Raw genomic sequence first — 25,010 nt, 5'->3', positions numbered from 1 at the left:
GATAAGCAGCCAAAGGCTTTCTGCTATGAAGGAAAGGATCAGGCAGCTTTTCATGTGTGGGACAAAATGAAGGGAGCAGGAAGGCTACCAGCCAATGACGCACTGAAATTTGAAGTAAAACTCACCTTTTCAATTCAGGTCAATAATATTTTATGTATCCCAAAGGAGAAATTAAAAATTGCTGTAACTCTTATCTTCCAAGTTTGGATAGTTGTGGATGGTGATTGTTGGCAGAAAGGGTATCTGGTAGCAGTCAGTCTTGCGTCACCTCTGAAAAATCCTGTGACTGAAGACTGTTGCCGTATGACGACGTCACTGTCATGACATGCCAACAGTTCAGAGACAATATTCCACAGTAACATGTCCTGGATGAGCCCATCAGTTGCTGGCAGGCACTGCTAATCAACCCCTTTGCCACTCCTCTTTGAATTTATTTCTGGTCGTATGAATAAAAATCCGGATAAAGACGTTGCAGTCGGAGAAATGATCCTTGCCCATTGTAATAGATGGAAGAGATGGTTTGAACCTCTCTCTCTCTCTCCATGAAGCCTCCTTTTCAACTCCTCTGGGATTTGGAGTTGAAGTTGCAGTTCAGATATTTAAGTTTTTGAGTTGCTAATCAACTCCGCCCTGCTGTGAAAACAATACCTTGTTGCCACTGCGCATCAGAACTATCCAAAAAGTTAAAAAAAAAAAAAAATAGCAATAAATAAACAAAATCAACATTGCATTACACAAACTGCGGTCAGTACAGTTGATAAGTTTGTCAAAGCCCTTGCTGACAACATTCATGTTGAACAGAAACAGCTTGTCATTTGATCCTGACCCCACTCCATAAGACCCTCACTATTTCTGCTTAACCTATATAAAGCCAGACGACCCAAAGAACCAATCATGAGTCAAGATGACATATAAATCACTGCACAGAGTTGATCTCCGCAGATCGCTGTGATGTCAAATGTCCTGTGAAATCCTATTAAAATGGGAGGGTTATGTAATTGAAGCCTTTGAGCAATATTAACCAAGTAAGGCAGAACACACACTGACCTGTACGTTGGACAGGCATAATTGATAATGTGATACGCACTACCTTATCTGGCTTGTTAAAGTTATATTTCATGTACACCTCAAATTAATTTGCAACAAATGTGACTTGCATATAGCAGAACCTTGTACCTGGGTTAATCATTAAACTGAGCTGAATCAAAGTTAGTGCCTTTGTCTTTGCATGGGTAGCTGAACATAATCTGTAACACTCAAGGAGGTGGTATGAGTAACGGGAGCAGCCACCAACAACTTTGACACGATGATAGTCTGCTGCATAACGAGGCAGCAGGTCAAACTACTGGATTCAAGGTAAACGGGGATAAAATATAAACACAGGAAAGCAGTTCTGGGTAAGGGCAAAAGAGATTCTGGTAAAATTAGCACAAGCCATCCGTCAGTCTGAATTCAGTGTAAAGGACTCCACTGAATGCACCACAAATAGTTTACTGTAACTGTATGACAAGACATTGGAAAGTTTGACTAAGAGGAAATGCTGCTTTAAGGTAAGAAAAAAAAATACTTCAAGTCAATGAGCAAAAAAATCTAATAAAAATCTAAAAAAAAAAGGTAAAATATGCAACACTGCCAAAAAATGAAACATCAACTAACCAAGAAAACAACCACAAAAAGCAGTAGAACGAGATGCAATTTTGTTAACCTGAGTGAGGTTGCCCCCCACCTTCTTCAAATCAGGCAATATTTGTGTCAAACGTTTGTGCAGCAAAATGTTTTGTTTGTGCTGCTTTGGCTTTTAAGACATTAATGAAAGTTTAAATATCAAAAGGTCAACCAGCACTCCCTCTTATCCCCACTTTACTAAATCTAACTGACCTTTAGACTTTCATCAATATCTTCAAAACATCACAAACAAAAATTTTTGCTGCACATACCAACACAAACATAGTCAAGTTGATTGACACCAATTTTCTCTGATTTGAAGAAGATAAGGGGGCTGGTTGACCTTTCATGACCGCTAGAAACATTTCTTAATATTCTTAAAATGACAGCAGCACAAACAATTTTTTTGCTGCACAAATGTAGCGCAAACACTTGACACCAATTTTGTCTGTTTTGAAGAAGGTGGGGTGGCCAACTTCACTCAGGTTCAAAACCAGGACAAAACAAACTAGAGTGATACAAAAAGGTTAAGACAGTTGGAAAGCCGATGTGCAGCACAAGATGACCCTAACTGCTCTTGTGATGAATTGATGACCCGTCTAGAATATGTCTCACTTTAGAGTCCTAAAAATAAAGTTCATACAATATTCACAAGGCAAAAAAAAAAAAACTACCCAACACAGAGCCCATTTTATCAAATTACAATTACACAAACAACATCTCAAATTTTCAGATAACATAAAAAAATGATCTAGATGTGATAAATGGGCACAGAGCTAAATGCTACAACCACATTTAGGCTGAGATGTAGACTGACCAATAGACTCCAGCCTGTTTGTGTATCTGAGGCTGGATCAAGGTACAGTTTGTGAGATATTCATAGAAATATTCAAGGCTGTGAAAGGCCAAAGCAGGACATCAGGATATTAAACAGTTGAAAAATCTAAATTCCTGCATGGTTTGTTGTTTCCACTTAGTCATCAGTCACTGGATCCCCTATTTAGTCACTATAGTCCATGGCAGATTACTCAGAATTCCCTGTATACAGACTCACTTTGTAAAGAAGACGCTATTACTTAAAGGTTGTAGTTAAAAGACATACATGAAACCCTATTACCGTGTTTGCTGTATCTTAAATCTCTCTAGAAGTCAGTTTCTGATCAAAACCTTGCCAACACCTGACAGACTGACCCCGTCTGTTCTCCTCCTTCGGCTGGTTTGGACACTGCAGTCGTCAGCGGGTCGTACTCCTACGACAGAATAAGGCTTTGACTTTAAGGAAGACGCGTTACTGGTTGCGGGACGGCGGTTACCGCTAGCTTACAACGAACACAGTGAATTCCAGCCGTTAGTGAAAATACAAACGGTGCTAACTGCGACTTAGTTTTGCTAGTTAAGAGTGCTGGACTACCTCAGTTTATGTCAAACTTCAACTAACTTCTAAAAATAAATGCGTAAGAATATATATATATATATATATATTAAAAAATATCTTACCACCTGCCCAGCATGTAACGTTTTCTTAGAACGTAAATACCTTACTAAAATAAATAAACGTTAGCATAAATGAGAACCAGGAGGCTACCTGTCTCCCTGGAGACCAGACGTTGTCTCGAGAGCAATTAGTTCCACCTGGTCATTACTAGGCTTTTCACTGCACAGTCATGGAACCAGTCTGGTATTTAAAACCACATACTGGTACTTACCACGCTTTAGCTATCAGCCCGAAGTGATGAAAGAGTTTGTTTGGATGAACTTTGACTATTGAGAGAATGAGAGATAGAGAGACGGTGGGTTTGGAGTCCACTGTAAGCTAATAATCAGCTCCAAATGTTAGCTAAATCCTACCAGACAGGGTCGTTTGATAGAATGGTCTTACTCTGGCAGATTTATAAGCGATTTAATTTAATTAAATACCGATATTATTTGTATATAGTCCGTGTAGGTGTAAAACAGTTTTGTGCTCTAGTTCAATTCCTGGAGTATTAAATTTGGGTTTAAAAAAATCCCAAACCATAAGAAAATGTGCACCAAAAAACGATTTTCATGACAATGTTATGTGTTTTTATGGCCTACACAATAATTGATTTAATTCTGATTTGATCGTTTTTCTATAGATAACCACTGATAACCCCTCCACAAGAGGGGTAGACCACAAACAAAGAGGCTCAATGTTCCTAGATGGTATGAAAAGTTAAGAGGAACAAAAAATCAGCGGCTCAAAAAAGTTGGTTTGCACTGTATGCAACGCATAGGGGCGCTGCACTAGAGAGGGCGCCAAAACGGGACACTTTGTTTTAGTAAGAATATTCTGTATTTAACAGTTGTTTGTGAATGTATGAAATGATCAATAACAGAGGAACAGGACTGATTAGGGGCCCTCTGCTCCTTCACCGCCCCTCCCACACAGGTCAATGGGACATGTGGCCCTTCCAGAACGAACTAAGGCTAGTTTTGTTCTTTATTTTAAATTTTAATCGTCTCATGTAGTGCACTTCACAAGGTAAAGATGGAGCGGTAGGAAAAAAAGCTATCAGTGGTACAATAAAACAGAAAATGGAGGAGGATATATATATATATATATATATATATATATATATATATATATATATATATATATATATATATATATATATATATACATACAGTATACACACAATTTTAGAACCAGAGATAAAGATTATAACAGATGAACATGGATGTTGGACTGAATGGGGGAAGCCGGAGCACCCGGAGGGAACCCATGCATACACGGAGACACTGTGCCACCGTGCAGCCCTTACTTTTTTAGAAAGAACTAATACTACTACTACTACAATTAAAATATTTAACTAATAACTAATAAAAATTAGCAAATACAAACTAATTAAAACCACCTGAACTGGACAAACAACAACTAAATAAAGCCAGATTATAATAATCAACCCAAACTAACCATGGAGACTTCTCTCGCCCCTCAACTCTGATAAATTAAAATCACAGAGCCCATGTTAAAATTTACTGCAGCTGCTTTTCTCTTCCCTCTTTATGCTCAGTCCTTTATTACATGTTTGTGCTTTATGCTGCCGCAGACATGATGGAGTGATCGCCTTTTTTAATCTCCTCCACAATGAAATCTTTTCTGCTGGGCTCCTCTGTTCTTCTGAAATGTCCTGCTCAGCAGCAGCTACTTCTGCTTTTTCTGATACTTCAGGAGAAACCGTTTTTATTTCTTCCACGTTTTCCTCCTGATTGTTTGGCATTTCAGCTGACAAAACAGTTTGTATCGTCAGAGTTTTGGCTTCTTTGCCTGAGTCTTCACTTTCACAGACGGTTGTACGCTTCGTCCATGTCGTTCATTTGCTTGTTAAGCTGCATCTTCTAAAATCCTTCAAAGTTCATAAACTTCTTTTAAACTCGCTGATGAAATGCTTAAACCTGTTGCTAGGCAACATTCAAACAGGGCAGCCATTTCCTGGATTCTTTTGGGTTTGGTTCTGTTCTGTGTTCTCTCTGATGTTTCTCAGTGTTTAGGCTCGGTTCTCTCACCCAGCTGATCCACATCCATCAGACTCGCTGCTTTTTGGAAACCCATTCCTTCTGCTTTTGGATGGTGAGGAGCTGGAAAGATTTTTATTCATATGTTTTTACATTTGAAAAGTTATTGTGATGCGTTACTATAGCAACAATGATTTTTTTTCCAAGGATTTGGACAACAGACTGGAGATGCAACAGTGAAGCCGTCTATAAGAAGGGACTTGTCTTGGGAAGACAGAGTGTCTTCAGTCAGAGGCTTCTTCAGAATCACTGTGACACAGACTGCTACAGGGGATCTTTCCTGCCACCAGCCATCGCAATCTAATAACTCTTTGAAGAATCTGAATTAATGAGTTACAACATTTACTTTCCTTTGGGATCAATAAAGTATTTTTGAAATTGAGTTCTTTATTTTTTAAATGGCTGATTAATATCACAAAATTTTAAATACCTTTAAACTTTGAATTCTCAGATAAGTTGAAAAGGAGGCATCATGAATGTAGAGCAGGAGCAGAGAGAAGGAGGAAATTTAAACTATACCTTTTGTTATACATCAGCAGTAAAAGGAGATTTTTAGTAAACAAATTGAATGAATTCCAAGAGATAAAAAAGGGCCCAGAATACCAGGAATGCAGTGTTTTACGCTGTGAAGCATTGCTGCAAGTTCATATCCCCAACTCCAACATCAGGGATATTTCTTACCTGAGGTCTAGACCGTTACTCCGTGGTCCCAAATCTTCCTTTAAATTAAAGTTTGCATTCATTTAAAAGTCAAAGTCCCAGAGACTGGAGCAAGAGAAGAGAGGTGCAGGATCCAGGTTGCATGAAGTATGTGCAGAGTTCACACAATCAGTGATGACTGGGGTTGCTACTTTTGTGTTGGTTCTTTTTTTATTATTAACACCAATTGCTAGGTAAACTCTTGGCTATTGAGAAATGATAACTCTCAATAACGTTTCTCAATATCGTTTCTCTGGAGGTGTGGACTCTGAAGCTTTAAACTCTACCCAACATCTAGGCAAACCTTGTGGAGGCTATGAAGCTTACCGCAAACTGCCAGTGCTGTCAACAACCATCCTCCCCATTTCAAAGGGAGAAGTGCAGAGCTGAACCACGGGAACGTGGCCAACACACGGACCGAACGGCTTCACACTTCCTCTGTTACCACTGCTGAAACTACAACTTCTCCACCTGTTTTCTGATTGGCCCCGTTGAAATTCTGCTCCATAACAGGATTACTGTATTTTATAAGTGCATAAAGAAGGGAGAGCTGTATGGACATATTAAACCTGGGCCAGGAGCGGGGCGGTGGGGGAGATGATGTGTTCACATACACCTCAGAAAGTATGTAGTTCCACCCCTGCAAAAAAACTCTGCTTTGTCCTCAACATGACTTGCTGCAAACAAGACTTCTGCTTCTGTACAACTAAGAGCATTATGTTAATAGATGCTTCCACCTGAGCTGTGGCTGTTTAACGGCAGGCTTTAGTGGCCACATGTCTCTCTTCACAATCATCTCAAGATTGTAGTAATCTTGAGATTACTGCACTTCCTTCTTGTGTTTTTTATGCAACACAAAGAGAAAATTCAATTTCAGTTATAAATATTGTGTACGAAAATACATTTCCTTTGGTTAGTTCCAGAAAAACAAAGATGACATATGACGGAGAAAAAAAAGGAAACATGCAGATACTGCTGAAATTACTGCAAGTTTGCCAGATTTGAATTACTTAAATTATTAGATTGGAATTTTCTATTGAAGTATGCATTGATGACAGGTTGAAAAATGAATAAATTGTGATATTAAGAAAGTTTGACGCTGAATGTTTATCATACGAGACATGAGAATGGATGTAAAAAATAAAATTATTCTAGCTTCTCAATATAGAACAATGTATCTACTTGGCAATATTTTGATACGTGTAAGAAACAGCAGATATTATATAGTTCATACAACCACTATTTGCATAAGCATATACAGTATATTTAAATTTTAGGTTATTTTTAAAGGCATTTTGATGAGTTTCCGACCACCTAGACGATTACTGCCACACCAGCTGAAGGGAAACTCTCACTTTTCCATCAACTATATAATGACAAGCTGCTCCATCTTGCTTTTCAACATGCTTTATCCGGAGGTCCTCCACTCGAAGCCATCAGATTATTTTATTCTTTTAAATCTGGAGGTACAGTAATTAAATAACACCATGATCAAAAGCCATATGATGCCAGAAGACAAAGAGCTATGTACATTATCAAAAGTGCACTGTGTTAAAAAAAATAATAAGGATGATGATGGACACACTGAACATCCCATTGGTAGGGAAAGGTACAAAGGAAGCTTTCAATCAGGTTCACAGCCAGGTTCACAAATGCTTTAAAATAGCTATTAACTACCAGTAGTATTAATCAATATTCATTCTTTTGATAATATCTGCTATTTTACAACACACAATTCCGAAGGTGCTGCTGCATTATGTGATTAAGCAAATGTAAATATGTATACTGCATTGGTTTAGCCCAAACTGTTTACTTTAGTAGTTTAAATCAGGCTCAAACTCTCAGCTGACTCATCTGCAGCAAAAGATGGATGCTACTGATGCCTGCGGGTACCGCATGTTTCTTCTGACATAAAAAAAAAAAAGCAAACAAAAACAAACAAGTTACACTTGGCTCTTTTCTTTTTTTTTTTGTAGTTCATCAGTCTGAGTGGATTATTTACACAGACACAGGTGCAAGACAAAGATCACAACCTGACACGTCAGGCCCACCGAGCGCATGAGACGGGATGGATGTACCAGACGGACGGCAGGACAAGATTTATTCTCCCACATCGGATTCAGGCCACTGTTTAGAAATGTGGGCATAAAAGTTGGGACTCCTGGGTCCTGAAGGCAAATAACTGTGCAGATTTGTAGCGTGAGGGCGACAGACGGAGGAGGAGGAGACGAAGCATGCGTCTTCCGGCGACGTTAGAAAGGGGGGGAGAGGGTGGAAAAGAGCGCTGCATGTCTGTTCGACCATTGGCATTTGAAGTTAAACAGGTCTTTCTCCTCCTCTTCCTCGGGCCTCCCGCTTTCATCCCCACTCCCGTCTTATTTCTTGACGCATGACGGCCAGCTGAGGCCTCCACAGGAAGCAGACACGATGATGTAGAGGATCACCTGGAGGGAGCAGAGAGAGTTCACCGACTGCTACAATTATCACAAGACTGAGCAGCTCTGACAGAGCTCACACAATGAGAGCCTTTAGAAAGATCGATCTTAAAAAAAACAAATAAAAGGGTACGTTTCTGCTTAAACAGGTCAGCTGCTACGGAGGAGCATTTCATCACTGACAGCGATCGCTTTTATACTCACCAGAGCAACCAGCACGACGACAACCGTCAGTTTGAGGTTCTTCATACACATGGCTCGCGCGAGGTTACGACTCGTGGTTTTAAACGTGACCGACTGGTGGAGCAGCAGATGGAAAGACAATCACTCTTGTGTGTGTACAGTGAAAGGAAAGATTGTTTTCAGAAGCATTTTACAAATAAAAAACATGAAAAGGCGTAATGGTAAAATGAGCTCAGAATTAAAACTTTTATGCTGGGGAACCAACACAGCACATCATCTCTGTGTCAAATCCGGTGTAAACAGAAGCCTTGACTGGAGTGGGGAACATGTAGGGAGACCTCTGACTGGACGTTATTTATGTGTTGTAGTGGTTCAGTCAAAGTCCAGCTCTAAAGCTAACTGAGAATCTGTGGCTCAGTGTGAAAATGGATGTTTACAGACTCTAAATCTAATCTAAGTTTGAGGTATTTTACAACCACAAATGGACAAAAATGTTAGTTTCTTAAAGTGCAAACCCAGTAGAGATTTTATTTTAATTGTAAAAAGATTTCATTGTAGCAAAACCTGCTTCTACTCAGCATTGACTCAGAGCAGCTGAATGCAAATGGACAGCACACTTTTCACATTTTTTTTCTGTTAAAAGATTTGGAGACCATTTACATTTTCTCCTCTACTTGACAAATATGCACTACTTTATGCTGCCTTATGACATAAAATCTCAATGAAACACATTGAGGCTTGCGGCTCAATGGGTTGGATTTCGACACAAGGTGACGAAATCCAATAAAGGATCAATTGTATGCAATCTTTACAACTCAATACTATTCATAAAGTAAAAAATATATATATATGGCAACCACAAGTCAGTGTCTGCATTTTAAAACTCACTGAATCAACCAGACTTTCTGTCTTGTCAATCAGCAACTCCAGCTTTTCTCCCCTCTGAGCGACCAGGTCTGCAAAAAGCACACAGAGCCGTGGGCAAATAAAAACATGCAACGACGCGAGACTGGAAAAACCCGTCAAATGTTTCCTGCAGTTTCATGTGTTACGATGTCGGCTTGGAGCTTTTACTTCAAGCAGACACCAGCACTGCCTTGGCAGAGCATCGGGGGATGACACACTGCTCCAACCAGGAGGATTTAATGAGGTTAAGGGAGATAAGAATTCAAATATAATATTTGTCAGAAGAAAGTTTGTGTGGTATCTTGACTGAACAAGGAATAATGTCCTAACAGAAACAAACTTTTAAACCGTTTCCATTTGTTATTTTCTAAAACATTTTTAGCCACATAAACTACTAACAGTAGATTACACTTATTCCACAACTAAGAAAATTTCCAGAACTTATTAAAAATCACTATTGATAATAACGTTTTCTATAAGCCTATAGAGCTACTTACCTATGTCACGGACCATAATACCCTTTAGGTCATCAACTTGCATCTGAGTCTCAGTCACTCGATCTGTCCCCCGTGGATCTGAGTGGTGCTTCTGCAAAACAGATTTTTTCTTTTTTTTTTTGGATATGACTCGACAACTTTTAAAATCGTATTAACTTTTGGAATTTGGAAAACAGATGGTAATTTTTTCCAAATGTGTTGGCTTAATTTCAGTCATTTCAGATCGGTAATTTTGTGTGTGCGAGTGGCAATGTGGGTAAGTCTAAATGATTGAAGCAGCAGAGCTTGTCGGTTCCGGATCAATACTTAATGAAAGCGTGAACGGCGGTTAATCTGAGACAAAGTCCTGAGCACTGAAGCCCACTGAACCTAGTGCTGGTTCTGACAGAGCCAAACAGTTTGTTGCAAACCAGTTAGGGTGTCCATGCTGGTCATAATCTAGTGCATGTAAATCCATACTGACCCAGATGTATTTATTTACAAATAAAAGATCACATTGATAAGACAAGTTAAATGTCTTGGGATTTGTGTCCGACACAAATTTAACATTCAAACCTCATGTTAAGGAGATAACAAGAACGCTCAAGTTTAATCTCGGAAATTAATTTTAGGTGTACCAGATACAGTTTATCCAGCGTGGCTGCAGAAATATTCATGAATCCTATGATTTTTGCCTCACATGAGTGTTTAACAAGCTGAAGGCATCTACCCTAAAGCCTGAAGAGATACTTTACAAACAGACATCGAACGTCTTGGATATGAAGCCTGTGGGATATTATCATTGCGATATTTCAATGAGACATCATCTGATGAGCTGGGAAACGTTAGCAAATTTCCTTCTGGTCTCATCTGGTATAAAATACCAGCGAGCGTTAGAACGTATGGGTCTTTTAAATTATTTTCTTCAAACTTAAAACTATGGCTCCCAGATAAGCAAGTGGGCAGTCACTGCGATTCTTCTATTCATTCTGCTTTTTTTATGGGTTGCTTAGGTGGTGGTGAACTTTTGTGCTTTATGGCATTTTTTACTCTTTTCAAACATATGAATAACCTGATATGGTTATTCAGATTAAAAATTATTTTTATTATTATTAACTTGTCAGATGAAAATTTGACTTTATGGCAAACTATGACATGTTTTGTTTACACAGTCAAACTTTAACACATTTTTAGAAAATATAAGGAGGTTATTTTCACAATGTATAGAAATATGGGTGAGAGTTAGCACAAATGTGCAAATTGAGGCTAATGCATATGACTGTAAGTGTATGGATGCATATATTTAGACATATGTAAACCCAGATAAAATGGAAAATTAATTACCCTATGTTTATTGTTCTTTATTTTAATAATGAGGGTCCATCTGAAAATATGATACGAGTTTATGGGGTAGGAGTTCATAAGTAATTCTTCTTGCTCCTTTTCGAGCATGTTAAGATTATTGTGGTACAGAAATGTGCGTCTTTTGCATTCCTTGTTCATGCGTGTGATTTTATACTTCTATCATGTTTGAAATAAATAAATCTTCTCCTTTGAAATAAATAAACAACCAAAGATGCGCAGAAAGAACATCAGAACACCTAAACCTTCTCATCGTAGTGCTAAACAGCCACGCAGTCAAGTCACAAAACGGCTCTCGCAAAATAAATGTTCCCCTGCACACACAGATTTCCGTGTACTCACCATCTGGGCTGCAAGTGTAGAGGAGAATTCACTGTTCATGGCGTAAGGTAGAGCAGTTTGCGCTCGGGACCCGTATGTGGTCTGGAAGCGCTTCTTGACTTCACCGAGGAAGCCGAATGCACGTGATCGTTCAAAGTCCTGGCACGCGAAAGAGGTAAACATGAAAAGATATGGTAAACTTACTTAAAGATGATGTTGCTGTTAGTGTAGTATTAATGTATATATGTAAAAAAATAGATATAAATATACGCCGACAAACAATCACAGCAGAAACATCATCATTCTAAAATAATCACACACAAAAAAATGCATAATCCCACAGTCCTACGGGATTAAGTGCCTTTGTTTGTTATACTTAAAGCTAGGAGATACTCACATCATCTGTGATACACAGGTAGATGATTCTATCATGGCAGATGTAATGAAAGAGATAGCTAGAGGAAAATAAAAAACGGGTCAGACTTGACTTCTGCAACTATGCTGATGATACACAGGGATACACTTCAAATCAGACAACATGTAAACACCTCTGCAACTCCTTACGGCTGAAAGAGCCAGGCCTGACGTTGCTGTGGCTGTAACACGCAGCGAGTGTCCGCTTACCTGCCGTGACTATAGGTCAGTTTGTTGTTCTCTGAGGGAATTTTGGCCAAAATCTGTTCGGTGACTTCCAGGAAATTCCCGCCGCACCAGGCGTGCTTCGCCAGGATAGTGGTTCCACGAGCCACCACGGCAAAAAGGATTGCCATGGCAACAGCTGGGTTCTTCTTAGCTCTACTATCTGCCGTCTACAAAAGGAAACAGCAGACAGTTGTAAGAGATTAAAAAAAAAAAAGAACATGAAAGGGCTGAAGAGTATTTTTTAAACTAGAAAAGCCCCACTGTGCTCTCAGAGAGCGTAAAAATACAAGCAGAGTTCACCTCTAAGCTCGTTACCACCGCCTCTTTTGTATAACCAGGATAATGACGAGAATTAAAACCAAAAGCTGACAACGACAGCAGAAAAACAACGAGCTCTGCTGTTGTTTAGCAACATACAGAGTGGCGTTAAGGTGAAAATGAGAGGTTTTAACAAATTGTCATTCCCTCCACAAACAGAAATAACGCAACTATGAGAGATACACATTACCTCTTTGTGTCAGGTATAGCTAAATTCCCCCGCTCGGCTCAAATTTCTACATCTGAAAGTGTTTCAGCTGCTAGCACGCTAGCTAATCTCTTTCGAGTGACTTCTGCTTGCAAATTCGCAACACCGGAAACTCGTTCTTGTTATCCCCGGGAAATGTAGTTTCTGCTTCCCCTTTTGTCTCAAACCGTTAGTGCTGTACGTTCCCTGTTTAAACTACAAATTCCCAGGCTAATCGTGACGTCGTTAAATCGTCACGTGTTTTCAACGTGCACAGACGTTGAGACGGGCCAGAATGCAGGAGTTAATTTTGCCCTCTGAATTGCATCTCAGGCTACTTCTAGTGTCCGTAAGTTTTCTACATTATGAAACAGAGCGTTTTTTAAAAAAAAAAATAATGACAATAAAAGCAAACCCAAAAAGCTGCTGCTATAGTTACTACATTTCTAGGTAGTCAATGAACGTTTCAGCGAAAGTTTATTGATAGTTTTGTAAATAATCTTTTAAGTTTTATTCCATCAATTCATGAAATTGTGCGAATGGAAATAATAGATTGAACTGCTCATTAATGTATATGAATATTAAATGAATAAATATAATAGTCAAAATGACAAAAATTATAAATAAACGAACCACAGTTTATTTCCTTGCAGGTTTGAGGATGTGCTGGTGCCCATCTCCAGTGGTGCTACACCTTCGAAAGGTTCTTCTTCTTCTTCGTCTTCTTGAATTTATTGGCGGTTGGCAACAAACTTTAAGTAGCATTACCGCCACTTACTCTTCGAAAGGTTTGCTGGAATATGTGCTTATAAATTACAAACAGCTGGGTAAAATTATGCAATTGTGACGTAAAAAGCTCCTGAAGCTATAGTGGCTTAAATGGGATATTAATGAAATGCCATTTATAAAATGATAAATTTTGCTCAAACATATATTATATTATATTATATTATATTATATTATATTATATTATATTATATTATATTATATTTATTTTCCATCTCGTACGTCCATAATGTCTTGTTTTTCTTCGGTCTTATAGGTTCAATTTATGATTCATGCTCCATGACCACAAAACCCTGTGTAGACTTTCAGTACTATGGAAAATAATTTCATTTAATGACACCAAAATGTACTAAAAATTTAGTTATTTGTTTGTTGTCACACAAAGTAAATGTTCAGCTTTTGCAGCTTCAAATTACCTTTATAGATTATACCACAATTTCCGCACCACACCTGTGGAGAAACACTCTCTCCATTTGCACCCACTGACTACACTTGTCTTAGCCACCAGGTGTCCATGTTGCAACATGAGATATTTACACAGAAAGATGTTTCATATGTAGTTTTTCTGTTTTTCTGTTTATATAACTTCTGATTAAATAAGTACCGGTAACATACACAAATACGTACCGTAGATGCTTTTATTCCGAACAGTGCTTGTAACTTGGCTGCTTTAAAAAAATACAGTAGCCTTCCTTCTGCTCACTAAAACCGCTCAGGTCGTCCTTTCAGTGTACTGTCCGGTAGGTGGCAGTAAATGCACCTGGAGCTGGTTTACCAACCCCTAATTAATTTCTAAAAGAAGTTCTTTCTCCCTATCAGACAAAGCTGAGGGCTAAAAGCCCACAGGAGCATATTGACAGACGTAGTATCGAAGCATGGCCGGGGAAGGCGAAAAGAAACCGGTGCTTGAAATGGTAAGACGTAGTAAACTCTCGTGTTATTTGGCGTTTCAACAATACGCGAGCTTGTCGTCGTTAAACCCAACCGGGAGTCTCTCGGTGCATATCGGGATCCAGTGTTAGCATCTTCTCAGCCGCCTGTTTTCCCCTCACGTGCGTAGCCGCAGTAGCTAGCAAACATGACAACAGTAATTTCCCTTCAACTCTGAACAACTATGTAGCAGTTTAATGCGGTTCTGGGCGTTTTTACGTTAAACTGGATTTACCTAGCATCCAAGGAATGTGATGACACTTATGTCTTTTTTAGCTAGTATAGAGCCCACTCCACCCCCCCACGTTGGAACAGCTTTTCCCCGCTTAGTATGTTTGTTAATTTGTGTAACCGAGGTTGCGCTGTCAACAGCCAGAAAGCAACGGATTATATACAGCTGGAGTCCCTCCTTCATTTATATATTTGCTCAAATATGTCTAAATAAAATCAAGCGCAGCCGGTTACTTGCATATGCCACCTAATTAGGAAGTAAAACAGCATGGAGAAACATGAGTTTAAGCTGAGTTTAAGTGACAGCAAACATTTAGTAGAAGTGTTTGCTGTGTTCTTGTGGTTTTAAATTTAACAATGGACTTTACCTAGAGATTTTGTGTAACTATTTCTAACATGTTGGGGTATTATTACCTAACGTTTTCTGTTGATGTTTGTTTATTCCTGTTTTGTTGTGACTGCACAGCTGCAGGAGGCGCTGCCAGGTCTTGTGAGAGAATTACAGAGAAACTATGGGAGCTCATCACTAACAATAATCAGACCAGGCAACGAAGGAGCCTGAGGCGCGAGTCGTAAAGCTGCAGTGTGTGTCACCAGACGCTAAGAAAACTGTAATTAAGATGTACTCGATGCGGTCACAAACAGCATTTCACCTCCTGCAGTCGATGAGAGTTGGCGTTGTGCGCCTTTGTTGCTAAATGCATCCATTGTTGGCGACCGTGTATGGTCCTTTGTGTTCACAACAGAAAGCATGAGGCGTTGTGTGATGTGTAACATGACTTGTCCTCCTGTGAACAGGTCCAGGCTGACGGGGCCGACGACGGCTGCGTGACGTTTGTGATGCACGACGAGGACCACACGCTGGGCAACTCCCTCAGATATATGATCATGAAGAAGTCAGTGATGCAAGATTGTTTTCTAAACTGCAGCTCTCTCGTGAAAAGGGTCACAAGTTCAGCCTGTTTTTCCCCTTTCGTGTTTTGCACTAACCTGTATAATAGAATCAGCTCTTGACATTCTGTGATTTGTTTGCTCCGTCTCTGGCCTGTCTGGAGTGATTTAAGACTTTCCACTTGGCACACCTTCTAAGCAAAACGGTGGTAAAAATCCTACGTCTCTCACCTCCGCCTTCCTGTTTTCTTCCGTCAGCCCGGAAGTGGAGTTCTGCGGCTACACCATCACGCATCCCTCGGAGAGCAAGATCAACTTCCGCATCCAGACGCGAGGTCAGCGCCAAACCCTCAGTCCGTCCCAGAGCTTCACGCCCCATCTCACCTCCACAGCCGAGCGAAAGTTTTAGAAGTTTTTCCAAATGTTGAACCACAAACTTCAATGTATTTCAGTGGAATTTTATCTAAACACAATGAAGCAAAGTTAAAAAAAAAAAGAGAAAGAAATTGCTTTATTTAGTGACTTTTCAGACAAAAAAATTGTAATTTGCAGGTTTTTTAGAGATCGGTAATCAGTCAGAAAACCGACTTGAAAACCAAATTGACTGAGCTTGCGGTATTTCTTGAGGTGTTGCTGTGTAGTTATCAATATTCTGGTTTTATTAAGCAATAAATTCATTAATGCCAAGATTTAATATCTTGACCAAAACGCTTAAAATAAGACAAACGTTCCAACATAAAAACCTTCTAGTGAGATGAAAGAGTAAAGAGAAAACAAGCATAAATCCCCTAAATCTAAAATATTTAATCATACTTAGATGTTAGTTTCTTAGTAAGATATTATTATCTACAATAGCTTTGTGAAGAATCTGAGTTAATGAGTTACGACATTTAACTTCCATTCAGGATCAATAGATTATTTTTGAATTAGAATTTTTGCAGCGTACGCAAAGCAGAAAGGGCAAGAACTTGAGTCCCTGTGCACGCCAAGTCAAGACAGATTCATCCCAAAGTATGTTGTTGCATCACTCGTAACAAAAGGAGGTTATATAAAATATTGACTCTTGAGTGGCTGATACCAAATGCATGTCACAGTTTTTAGATTTGTGTGCAGTATTTCAAAAACCAACGCAACCCCGTCTTTCCACTTTACAACCACAAAAAGTCCCAGTAACTTAATGTACTCCTGACGTGTCCAGGTACGTTTATTTGCACACATGCAGCGACGCTGAGAGGGGATTTTCACTCCGGGTTGCAGAGTAAACACGCTGATTGGTGTCTTGCGCGTTCACTTGGGTTACTCAGTTGCGTAAGCGTGACCAGTGTTGAACTCAGTCATATACTGAACGTACACACACACACACACACTGTAGAGGGGGGAATCCCTTTAAAAACAATCTGTCTTATATTTTGTCATTAAAAAAAACCAGCAGTCTCATCACATGGAAGGACTTAACGAAGAAAACATCTTGTTATTGGTTTTTGGACTCAGAGGATCATGCATCGTAAAACACTATTAGCTTCCAGGCAGTGTTTTCAGACATCACTGTATAAAAGGCTGCTTCTTTTTTTATATCTATATATTTATATATATATATATATATATATATATCTGTTCTCCGCTGCAACCAAAGGGAAAATGGATGAAAGTTATCTCTGTTGACGGGTAATCAATTGGACCGCTCCGTCTATTTACTTCTTTTCAACGAATCATTCAAACAGTGCGTGACCGTTTGCGCTGCCTTGAACCTTTTCGTCGTTTTGCCACATTTGGTTTATTTTGTGCATGAAATCTCTGATCTGTTCGCAAACTAAAAATAAGCCTTTCATCCTGATTTCGACGTCCTCAAAGGCTCTTAGTTCAGTTTCTTGGAGTTTCCAGCTGGTGTGGGTGAGATGAGTTTAAATTAAAAAAATATAAACAAACCAGTTTTTCCATTTTTCGTATTTGATGTATTAAATTTACAGTTGAAGGGATAAAAAAGTGACTCAAGTGTCGATTAGGCCACGTATTGAAATTCAAATGTATTTACCTTTTTCGGTCACTTTTAACCTCTGCCATAAACGAGTAAAAAAACAAACAAAAACAGAAATATTTGCATTTCTGTCACTGGTGTAAGAGTGAAAATTGGACAAAGAACGCAAAGTGTAGCTTTTTATACCGTCACTTTTTCCTACGTACCGTAAACTATCACAATGAAGATTTTATAATTTTCTAAATCATTTCTCCAGTCTGTAGACAAACTAATAAAGAAAACAGACAATCATAATCAGAGCTTGTTGCATTTGTTTAGCAGATGAGTTTTATACTGTTTTGTCCTTTTGGTCAGTTCTCCTCTGATGGTTTCAGGAGGCGTTCCTGCGGTGGAGCCGCTGCGAAGCGGCCTCAACGACCTGCACGTCGTTTGCCAACATGTCCTCAACACCTTCCAGGTACAGCCGGGCGCCGTCTTTTGTTGTAATGTCGTCTTACAAAGGAATATAACCAGTTACTTATGGGAAAAAAGGTTAATTACGTGTCCATTTAAACAGCCTGTTGCTTGTAGGGCTAACACTAACAATTATTTTCGCAATTAATTATTCTGATGATTAATTGGACGAAATGATTCGCCACACTTTGCAGTGTTTTCATTTAACCATTTAAAAAAAAATTTTTTACATATTAGAAATAAATTAAAAGATGTAAATAATTCAATTTCTTTTTAAATAGGAAAATAAAAATGTGTTGCCTGAAATGCAACAACATTGTGATCCTTTAATGTAGCTTGGTCAGTTGTAGCAAACGATGCAACTAAACTAAAAAAAAAAAATACTGTCCGATTGTCTGTTGTTTATTTAAATTTTTTTAGACTAATGATTGGATAGCAAAAGGTACTTTATTTATTTTTACAGAATTTGACCAAAGTGAAACTAAAACTTCCACCTGAGGAGTTCTGGGTAGAACAGATTTACAGACAGTTTTTATTTTTTTGTCTTAAACACAAAATGTCAATATATTTTTGCACATTTTAACTTAACTGCTCTGAATATGCTGTTCTTTCCACAAATGGCCATTTTTGTTTGAGTCTCTATACTCTAGGTAACGAGTAATCAATGAATAAATCAGTTGACAATTATTTCTATAATTCATTTAATCATTTCAGACCTATTTCCTTGCCTGTCTGCCTTTATAGTAAGGAATAATTTAACTCCAGAAATTACGTAATGTGGAGTCCCTACACACACTAACACTGTGTCACGGCTTTGAGAGGAAGTGAAAAACTTTCTCTTCAACGTCATTAGAAAACTGTTTCACCTGAGAGTGCTGCCGGAGCGCGGCCTGTAGACGGCCGTGTCGCTACGTCAACTCCCAACAGAGGCGCTTCAAATCAAAATCAAATCAAATGTTATTTGTATAGCACATTTCAGCAGCAAGGCACTTCAAAGTGCTTTACATCATTACAAACACAGAAACACAATGCAACATAGAATCAATCATTAAGTCAAGTTCCATCAATAAATTTGTAATTGATTATATTTCAAATACAATCCTAAACAGGTGGGTTTTTAGTTGAGATTTAAAGGAAGTCAGTGTTTCAGCTGTTTTACAGTTTTCTGGAAGTTTGTTCCAGACTTGTGGTGTATAGATGCTGAAAGCTGCTTCTCCTCGTTTGGTTCTGGTTCTGGGGATGCAGAGCAGACCAGAACCGGAAGACCTGAGAGGTCTGGAAGGTTGATACAACAACAGCAGATCTTTAATGTATTGTGGTGCTAAGCCGTTCAGTGATTTATAAACTAACAACAGTATTTTAAAGTCTATTCTTTGAGCTACAGGGAGCCAGTGGAGGGACTTTAAAACTGGTGTTATGTGCTCTATCTTCCTGGTTTTAGTGAGAACGCGAGCAGCAGCATTCTGGATCAGCTGCAGCTGTTTGATTGATTTGTTGGACAGGCCTGTGAAGACGCTGTTGCAATAATCAATACGACTGAAGATGAACGCATGAATTAGTTTCTTCAGTGCTTTTTGTTTTTTTTCTGCTGCTCCAGCTTTACCAGTTGATTTGAAGCAGCTGCAGATGAAGGCTCCTCCTGATCAAAGTGCTGTTTAGCTCATTTGGCTCCGCCGCTGATTATCGTTTGAACGCTCATGGCACAGAAAACCTCAAACTACGTGGCTGAGCTACGTCTGCTCCTTTTTCACCTGCTGAAACCTGACAGCAGGTCGCAGACTTAATATATTCTTTTGTCACATATCGTCTTTGTCTGAGCGTTTGGCTCAATGAAGCCTGACTCTTCTTGCTGACTTGCTACCAAGGCTGGAAATTCACTTTAAAGTAACAGGGAAGATCATCAGTCATTTCTCTGAGTCTGCTGTCGACAACGTCGATCCTCTGGAAAGGCCCGACTATCCGGTTGCCATGGGGATTGTTGTGATCTCAGTCCTTTGGAAACGAAGCAGAAAAGCGAGCTGGTCTCCAGCTTTGGCCTGCAAGGCGCTATTAATTCAGACAGTCGCACAAAAATATTCATGTTTTTTCTTTTTACAACAAACATCAATGTATTGTATGAATATCTTATGCAACAAACTCTTATGTAGAGCATAATTCTGGACAGGGAGAAAAATAAATGCATATTTTTTTTGTTTTTAAAAAAAACCCCAACTAATATCTGAAAAGTGTGGCGTGCTTTTTGTTTTTCATCTATCCCGTAGAGCAGTGGTCCCCAACCACCGGTCCGCGGACCAATTGGTACCGAGCCGCGCAAGAAATAATGAACTACTTCTGGATCTTTTATTTTGAAAATCCTAAACCGGATTTTACCGGTGACGTCTTGCGCGTCGTCCCCCCCCCCCCCCCCCCCCCCCCCCCGGGTCCGCAGCAAAATTGCGAAGGGCTGACCGGTCCGCGCAACTAAAAAGGTTGGGGACCGCTGCCGTAGAGAACACTTACCATCCACGTTTTCAATTCAATTATAGTTTGAGACTGGGATCACAGCTTAGTCGTATTTTAGAATGGCCTAGTCAAAGTCCAGGCTTAAATCCAGTTGAGAATCTTTAATGAGACTAAAACACTTAAGGAGCCAGGTTTCTCTACATACAACTACATACACACTGCTAGTTGCTCCTTCGTCTGAACACGGTAACAGCGGCGGCAGGTAACAAAGTAAAAGTTACAATAACGGAAACGACACTAATATGGAACTTAATGTGGTAATTGACACTTAACAGAACCCAACAACATAACATAGAGTATATTATTAACATCACCAGCTTACCTGCAACACATAATAACTCAATCAGAAGTATGGCTACACAGCGATACACATCCGTCTTAGCAACAGTTTTCTCCTAGCAACGGTCATCTTTATCGTTGGTGGAGCGATACTGCCCCCTATTGGCACCATGTCAAACTGTGACTGGTGATTAATAATATACTCCCTATTTTTATAACCAAAATGATGAAATCTTTGTTATCTAACCCCAAGAACACGACGAGTAAATAGCATAAAACACAGAGCAATGTTAATTTACAATGGCAAGGTGCCACACCTGTCTGTTCTGAACCTTTGTAGAAACAGTTCATTATGTACTGTCTTGTGTTTGCATTCCTGAGAATGTGTTTTTATGTATTGACATATGATTCCTCTGTGACATTTTTCAGCCCATACCCGTCTGTGTGGGCTTCAGTTTCTCATTTTTGTCGTTTATGTTCCTCCCTATCTCTCTGCACTGTTACATGTTCGCTATTGTTCCACTTGGTGGTGTTGGTCTTCCAGTCATACACTTTGCTTTCTGAACCTGTTGTACGTGGGTCATGGAAAATTATATTAAGAGTCATGGAATTTTTTTTTCTAAATACCAGTGGGAACCCTGAATCTTATATTCAAATGTAATAAACTGTTAGTGGAAAATCATCATAATTAACAGAAATAAAGGCTTTTAAATATCCGTCAGTGTGTGTAATTAATTTGTATGTGTTTCACTTTACAATAAATGGGCTTTTTAATATTAGAATATATTGAATGGGTGCGTATGATGCTAAACTTTGTGTTTAATAATATATTTTTTTCAAAATGTGGCCGTATTCAGACTTGGGAAAGTGAGACAGGTTTGTCGTCTTCAGGGTTCAGTAACTACTTGTTGTTTTTGCTGCATTGCAGGCGAGAGTTGCCGAGTTTAAAGAAGGCCAGGAGCAACCTATGGAATAAACATCGCAACGGGAACCATAAAAGATTCAACTTCACCCAACTCCTTCTTCTCTTCAGAAGTCCGGGAAGTTTTCACGTCTTCAATACTTGTACAGTTTATTTTTTAAAAATGTAATTATGTAAGGGATTCATAACGTGCGATAAACTCGTATCAATGTTGCTTTTCATTCCCACGCCGCCTGGCTGGCAAGTAAAAACACTTGCAATGATAAAAACGGGCCTACAAGAGCTTTCCTTCCTTCCCTCACTCGGGCGTCGGACTCGTTCTGGGACATTTCACTTCACGACTCGTGCAACGGCGTTTTTGAAAGGCGCTCGGATTCGAACGTCTGAATCTCCTGACGGGAGCGAGGAAAGTTCTGGAAGCTGATATGTCCTTATTAGCAGAGGAATGCGGAGCCGGGCACTTCAAACTGAGCTGGAGGGACGGCAGGTCAAATGAGGGAGGAGGGGAAAAAAAGTGTGAATAATAAGCTTGAAGTTGGTCGAGGGTAATCGCATCACATGTTCAGGATGTTTCAACAAAGAAAAGACGACTCATTTAACAAAATAAATGGGTCCTGGAAGATTTTAGAAGAGTTTTCTGTAGCTGAAATTTTAGAGGAATAAAGTGTTTTTGTGTCAGAGAACCATGTGAATAGCTCAATAGCGTCATGTCTGTCAGGTAACGAAGCTGGAGCCAGCGCTGGAAAGCTTTATGTAAACAGCTGGAACGGTGGGAAACTGATCGTTCAACGTTCGCAGTTTGTCTTCAGATCCCATCGAGGTTCGTTAGTAATTTATGTTAAATGTTTGTTTAATATGAAAAAATCCTTTTGGAAGACTTTGAAGAGACGTTGTCTTTCTCCCCCCCCCTGAATTTAAAAAAAATCTCTTCTTCTCTAACTCATTTCCTTTAAATCCATCCATCCATCCATCGTCTTCCGCTCGTCCAGGATCGGGTCGCTGGCGGTAAATAGGGCAGGAAGGATACCAGATTCCAAGTTGTTTAGGCAACAAATGCCTGCCAAGACTTAAAAAAAATGGACTTTAGCAGCGTTTCTTTTATCAACAGTAACAGGGTAAAGTTGTTCAGTGCATCTGGAAATCAACGGCTTTTGCCTTAAAGCAGCAAAAGGAGAAATTAAAGCCACATATTACAAGTTATAAAACTGTTTGCTGTTTGTGTAGTTGAAACTGGAATCTGAGTATTGGAGTGAGTTTTATTCTACCACCGTCAGTCTGAGACCGCTCCTTATGTCGATTAAATGTAGAAATACACAATCTGTCAGATACGTTGGAAAAGGTCGCTAAGATTTCTTTTGGAAATGTTGGGTGGATGCATCTCAAATTTGACGATCATCAAAAGTTTGTACATCTTAGTAATTCATTTACTGATTCTCAAACCTGGATAACTAAGTCAAGTCAACATTCCTTCCCCTGGTTGTGTAGGCTTTTTTGTTTTATTTTTTAACTCTTGAATATGATGCCAGTATCAAACTTAGTTTTATATGCCTATAGTTAAAGGTAGAGATTACTTCAACTTCAAGTAGTTTGAACTTGAAACCAGAAATGTACATGTTTATGTAAATAAAAATGCAACTTTTCTTCCCCTCTGCATCCAACATTAAGTCAGGCTAAACTTTCTTTCAGTCGATCAGAATAGCTTAGATGTTTTTCTATTTACTAAATGCCAGACTAGTGCTAAAAACCTATTACTTCCAATGTTTTTTCTGTAGTAAGGTTACTGTCCCTTTTCTCACTGTACCAACATATCAGCAAAGTAATGGGTCATATGAGTTCAGTTTCTAATTGAGCAAAGTGACAGTTTTTGAAGTGACCGTCACTGAACCCTAATGAGGAAACGACGTATTTTTAAGTCACTTTCCAGACAGAAATCTATCAAAGTGCGTCACCACAAACTGTCAAAACAGAACGGTGCATGAAGCTTTAGTTAAAACCAAAGAAAACAATAAAAATTGAGAACCTAGCTTACCAAGACGACTCCAGCTCTAACAGGAACGGGCCAGAACATTACTTAAAATATTTCAACCAAGTCATACAGTTAAAGGAAATATATTTTACGTCCGAATTTCATGTTATCAAACTGTTTTCTTCCTCGTCATCCTGCAAATAGAAATAGCTTAGGTGATCCTGTGCAGTGATTGGCTCATGTGGTTTTGTGCAGCATTCTTACACATCTGGTTTCAACTGTATTTATGTTTTTGGCAGATGTGCATGCTATCGAGGCCATTTTTTCTTTTTTTTTTTTAAAGCAGTTCAGTACACAGCAGGAAACGGTTGGCGCTGATCAGCAATGAATTCTTTCTTCTGTTAAGAGAATAAGTCTTTGGTTTCAATAGATTATACATATTTTTTTCGGTTTGTTTTCGTCGCCATCGGGAGCCTGGAGTCGGTTACAGACTGGCGCACGTGATGACAGGACTCGAAAAGCCGGCGTTTGTTTTTCAAAAATAATAAAAATCTTACTGATCCCGCAGGGACTTTACAGTTAAATGTGCCAGACGTGCGAGGAAATGAAATTCTTAAACCTGTCCCAGTTTCAAAACAACCCAAATCGGTCTGGGATTGGAACAAGATTCATATCGACGCCTGTTCACGGAGCGGCTCATCTGTCCCACGGGCCGCACACCGAAGCAGGGTTCAGATCTCTACGTGAGGTGGCTTATGCAACGCCTTGCGTGTTTTGTTTTTTTTTTTTTGTGTCACAAATTTCAAGGTTTAGTGCAAGCGGAATAAAGAGCCACGTTTCGACTTATTCGAAACACATTGTGTTCCAGTGTTTCCTCTTGTCCTTACAGGTTTCTTTTCTTTCTTGTATTTTTTTCTCAGTGCAACATTGTTTGACCTCGGGGTAATTTATGGTCCACATCCACTTGTGTGGGATTTTTTCAGATACTCCCAGAAACCCACAAAAGAAAAAAAAAATCTGTTTTCTGTCATCGCTAAATGTCCGGCTTCAAAAGCAGCTTTTAGTTGGCAGGAAAAACGGAGGAATAAAATTGCACCTGATATATAAAACTTCCTGTGTCGGATTCCAGGAAGCAAAGGAGAAAACAGAACCCCAAATTTGTAATTTGATATCATGCAGGAGATTTTTTTTTTTTTTAGATTTAATCTTGGATTCTCTCTTCACACAAGCTTCTTCTTGGAATTTGCTCCATGGAGTATGATGTCTGCTTGTCATGCAAAATCATTTTATACCCAGGAGATGTAGGACAATTGGACGTTTTTCTCGGATGATTCATGAAAATGG

General features: G+C 39.2%; 2 protein-coding genes across 3 annotated transcripts; one reads left to right on the top strand and one right to left on the bottom strand.

The window, feature by feature from the left end:
* Positions 1–7,292: 7,292 nt before the first annotated feature.
* On the bottom strand, positions 7,293–12,900 carry sybl1 (synaptobrevin-like 1). Of its 2 annotated transcripts, none has more exons than XM_032555435.1 (8): positions 12,735–12,900; positions 12,209–12,393; positions 11,982–12,039; positions 11,606–11,764; positions 9,923–10,013; positions 9,408–9,475; positions 8,541–8,633; positions 7,293–8,345 (listed from the first exon to the last, which is right to left on the bottom strand). In XM_032555435.1, exons 2-8 carry the CDS (start codon positions 12,352–12,354, stop codon positions 8,277–8,279), a joined length of 684 nt encoding a protein of 227 aa, XP_032411326.1. In that variant the 5' UTR covers positions 12,355–12,393; positions 12,735–12,900; the 3' UTR covers positions 7,293–8,276. The 2 variants fall into 2 exon arrangements, with proteins under 2 accessions (XP_032411326.1, XP_032411327.1); XM_032555436.1 differs by having other exon boundaries at positions 11,606–11,743.
* Positions 12,901–14,300: 1,400 nt separating this feature from the next.
* On the top strand, positions 14,301–24,523 carry polr1d (RNA polymerase I and III subunit D). Its single transcript, XM_032554521.1, has 5 exons — positions 14,301–14,431; positions 15,477–15,574; positions 15,828–15,904; positions 17,919–18,001; positions 21,707–24,523. Exons 1-5 carry the CDS (start codon positions 14,393–14,395, stop codon positions 21,752–21,754), a joined length of 345 nt encoding a protein of 114 aa, XP_032410412.1. The 5' UTR covers positions 14,301–14,392; the 3' UTR covers positions 21,755–24,523.
* Positions 24,524–25,010: the final 487 nt, after the last annotated feature.

Source organism: Xiphophorus hellerii, chromosome 23, assembly GCF_003331165.1.
Source record: "Xiphophorus hellerii strain 12219 chromosome 23, Xiphophorus_hellerii-4.1, whole genome shotgun sequence".
Lineage (NCBI taxonomy): Eukaryota > Metazoa > Chordata > Actinopteri > Cyprinodontiformes > Poeciliidae > Xiphophorus > Xiphophorus hellerii.
The sequence above is the reverse complement of the archived record's forward strand: the minus strand, read 5'-3'. Positions and strand labels throughout refer to the sequence as shown.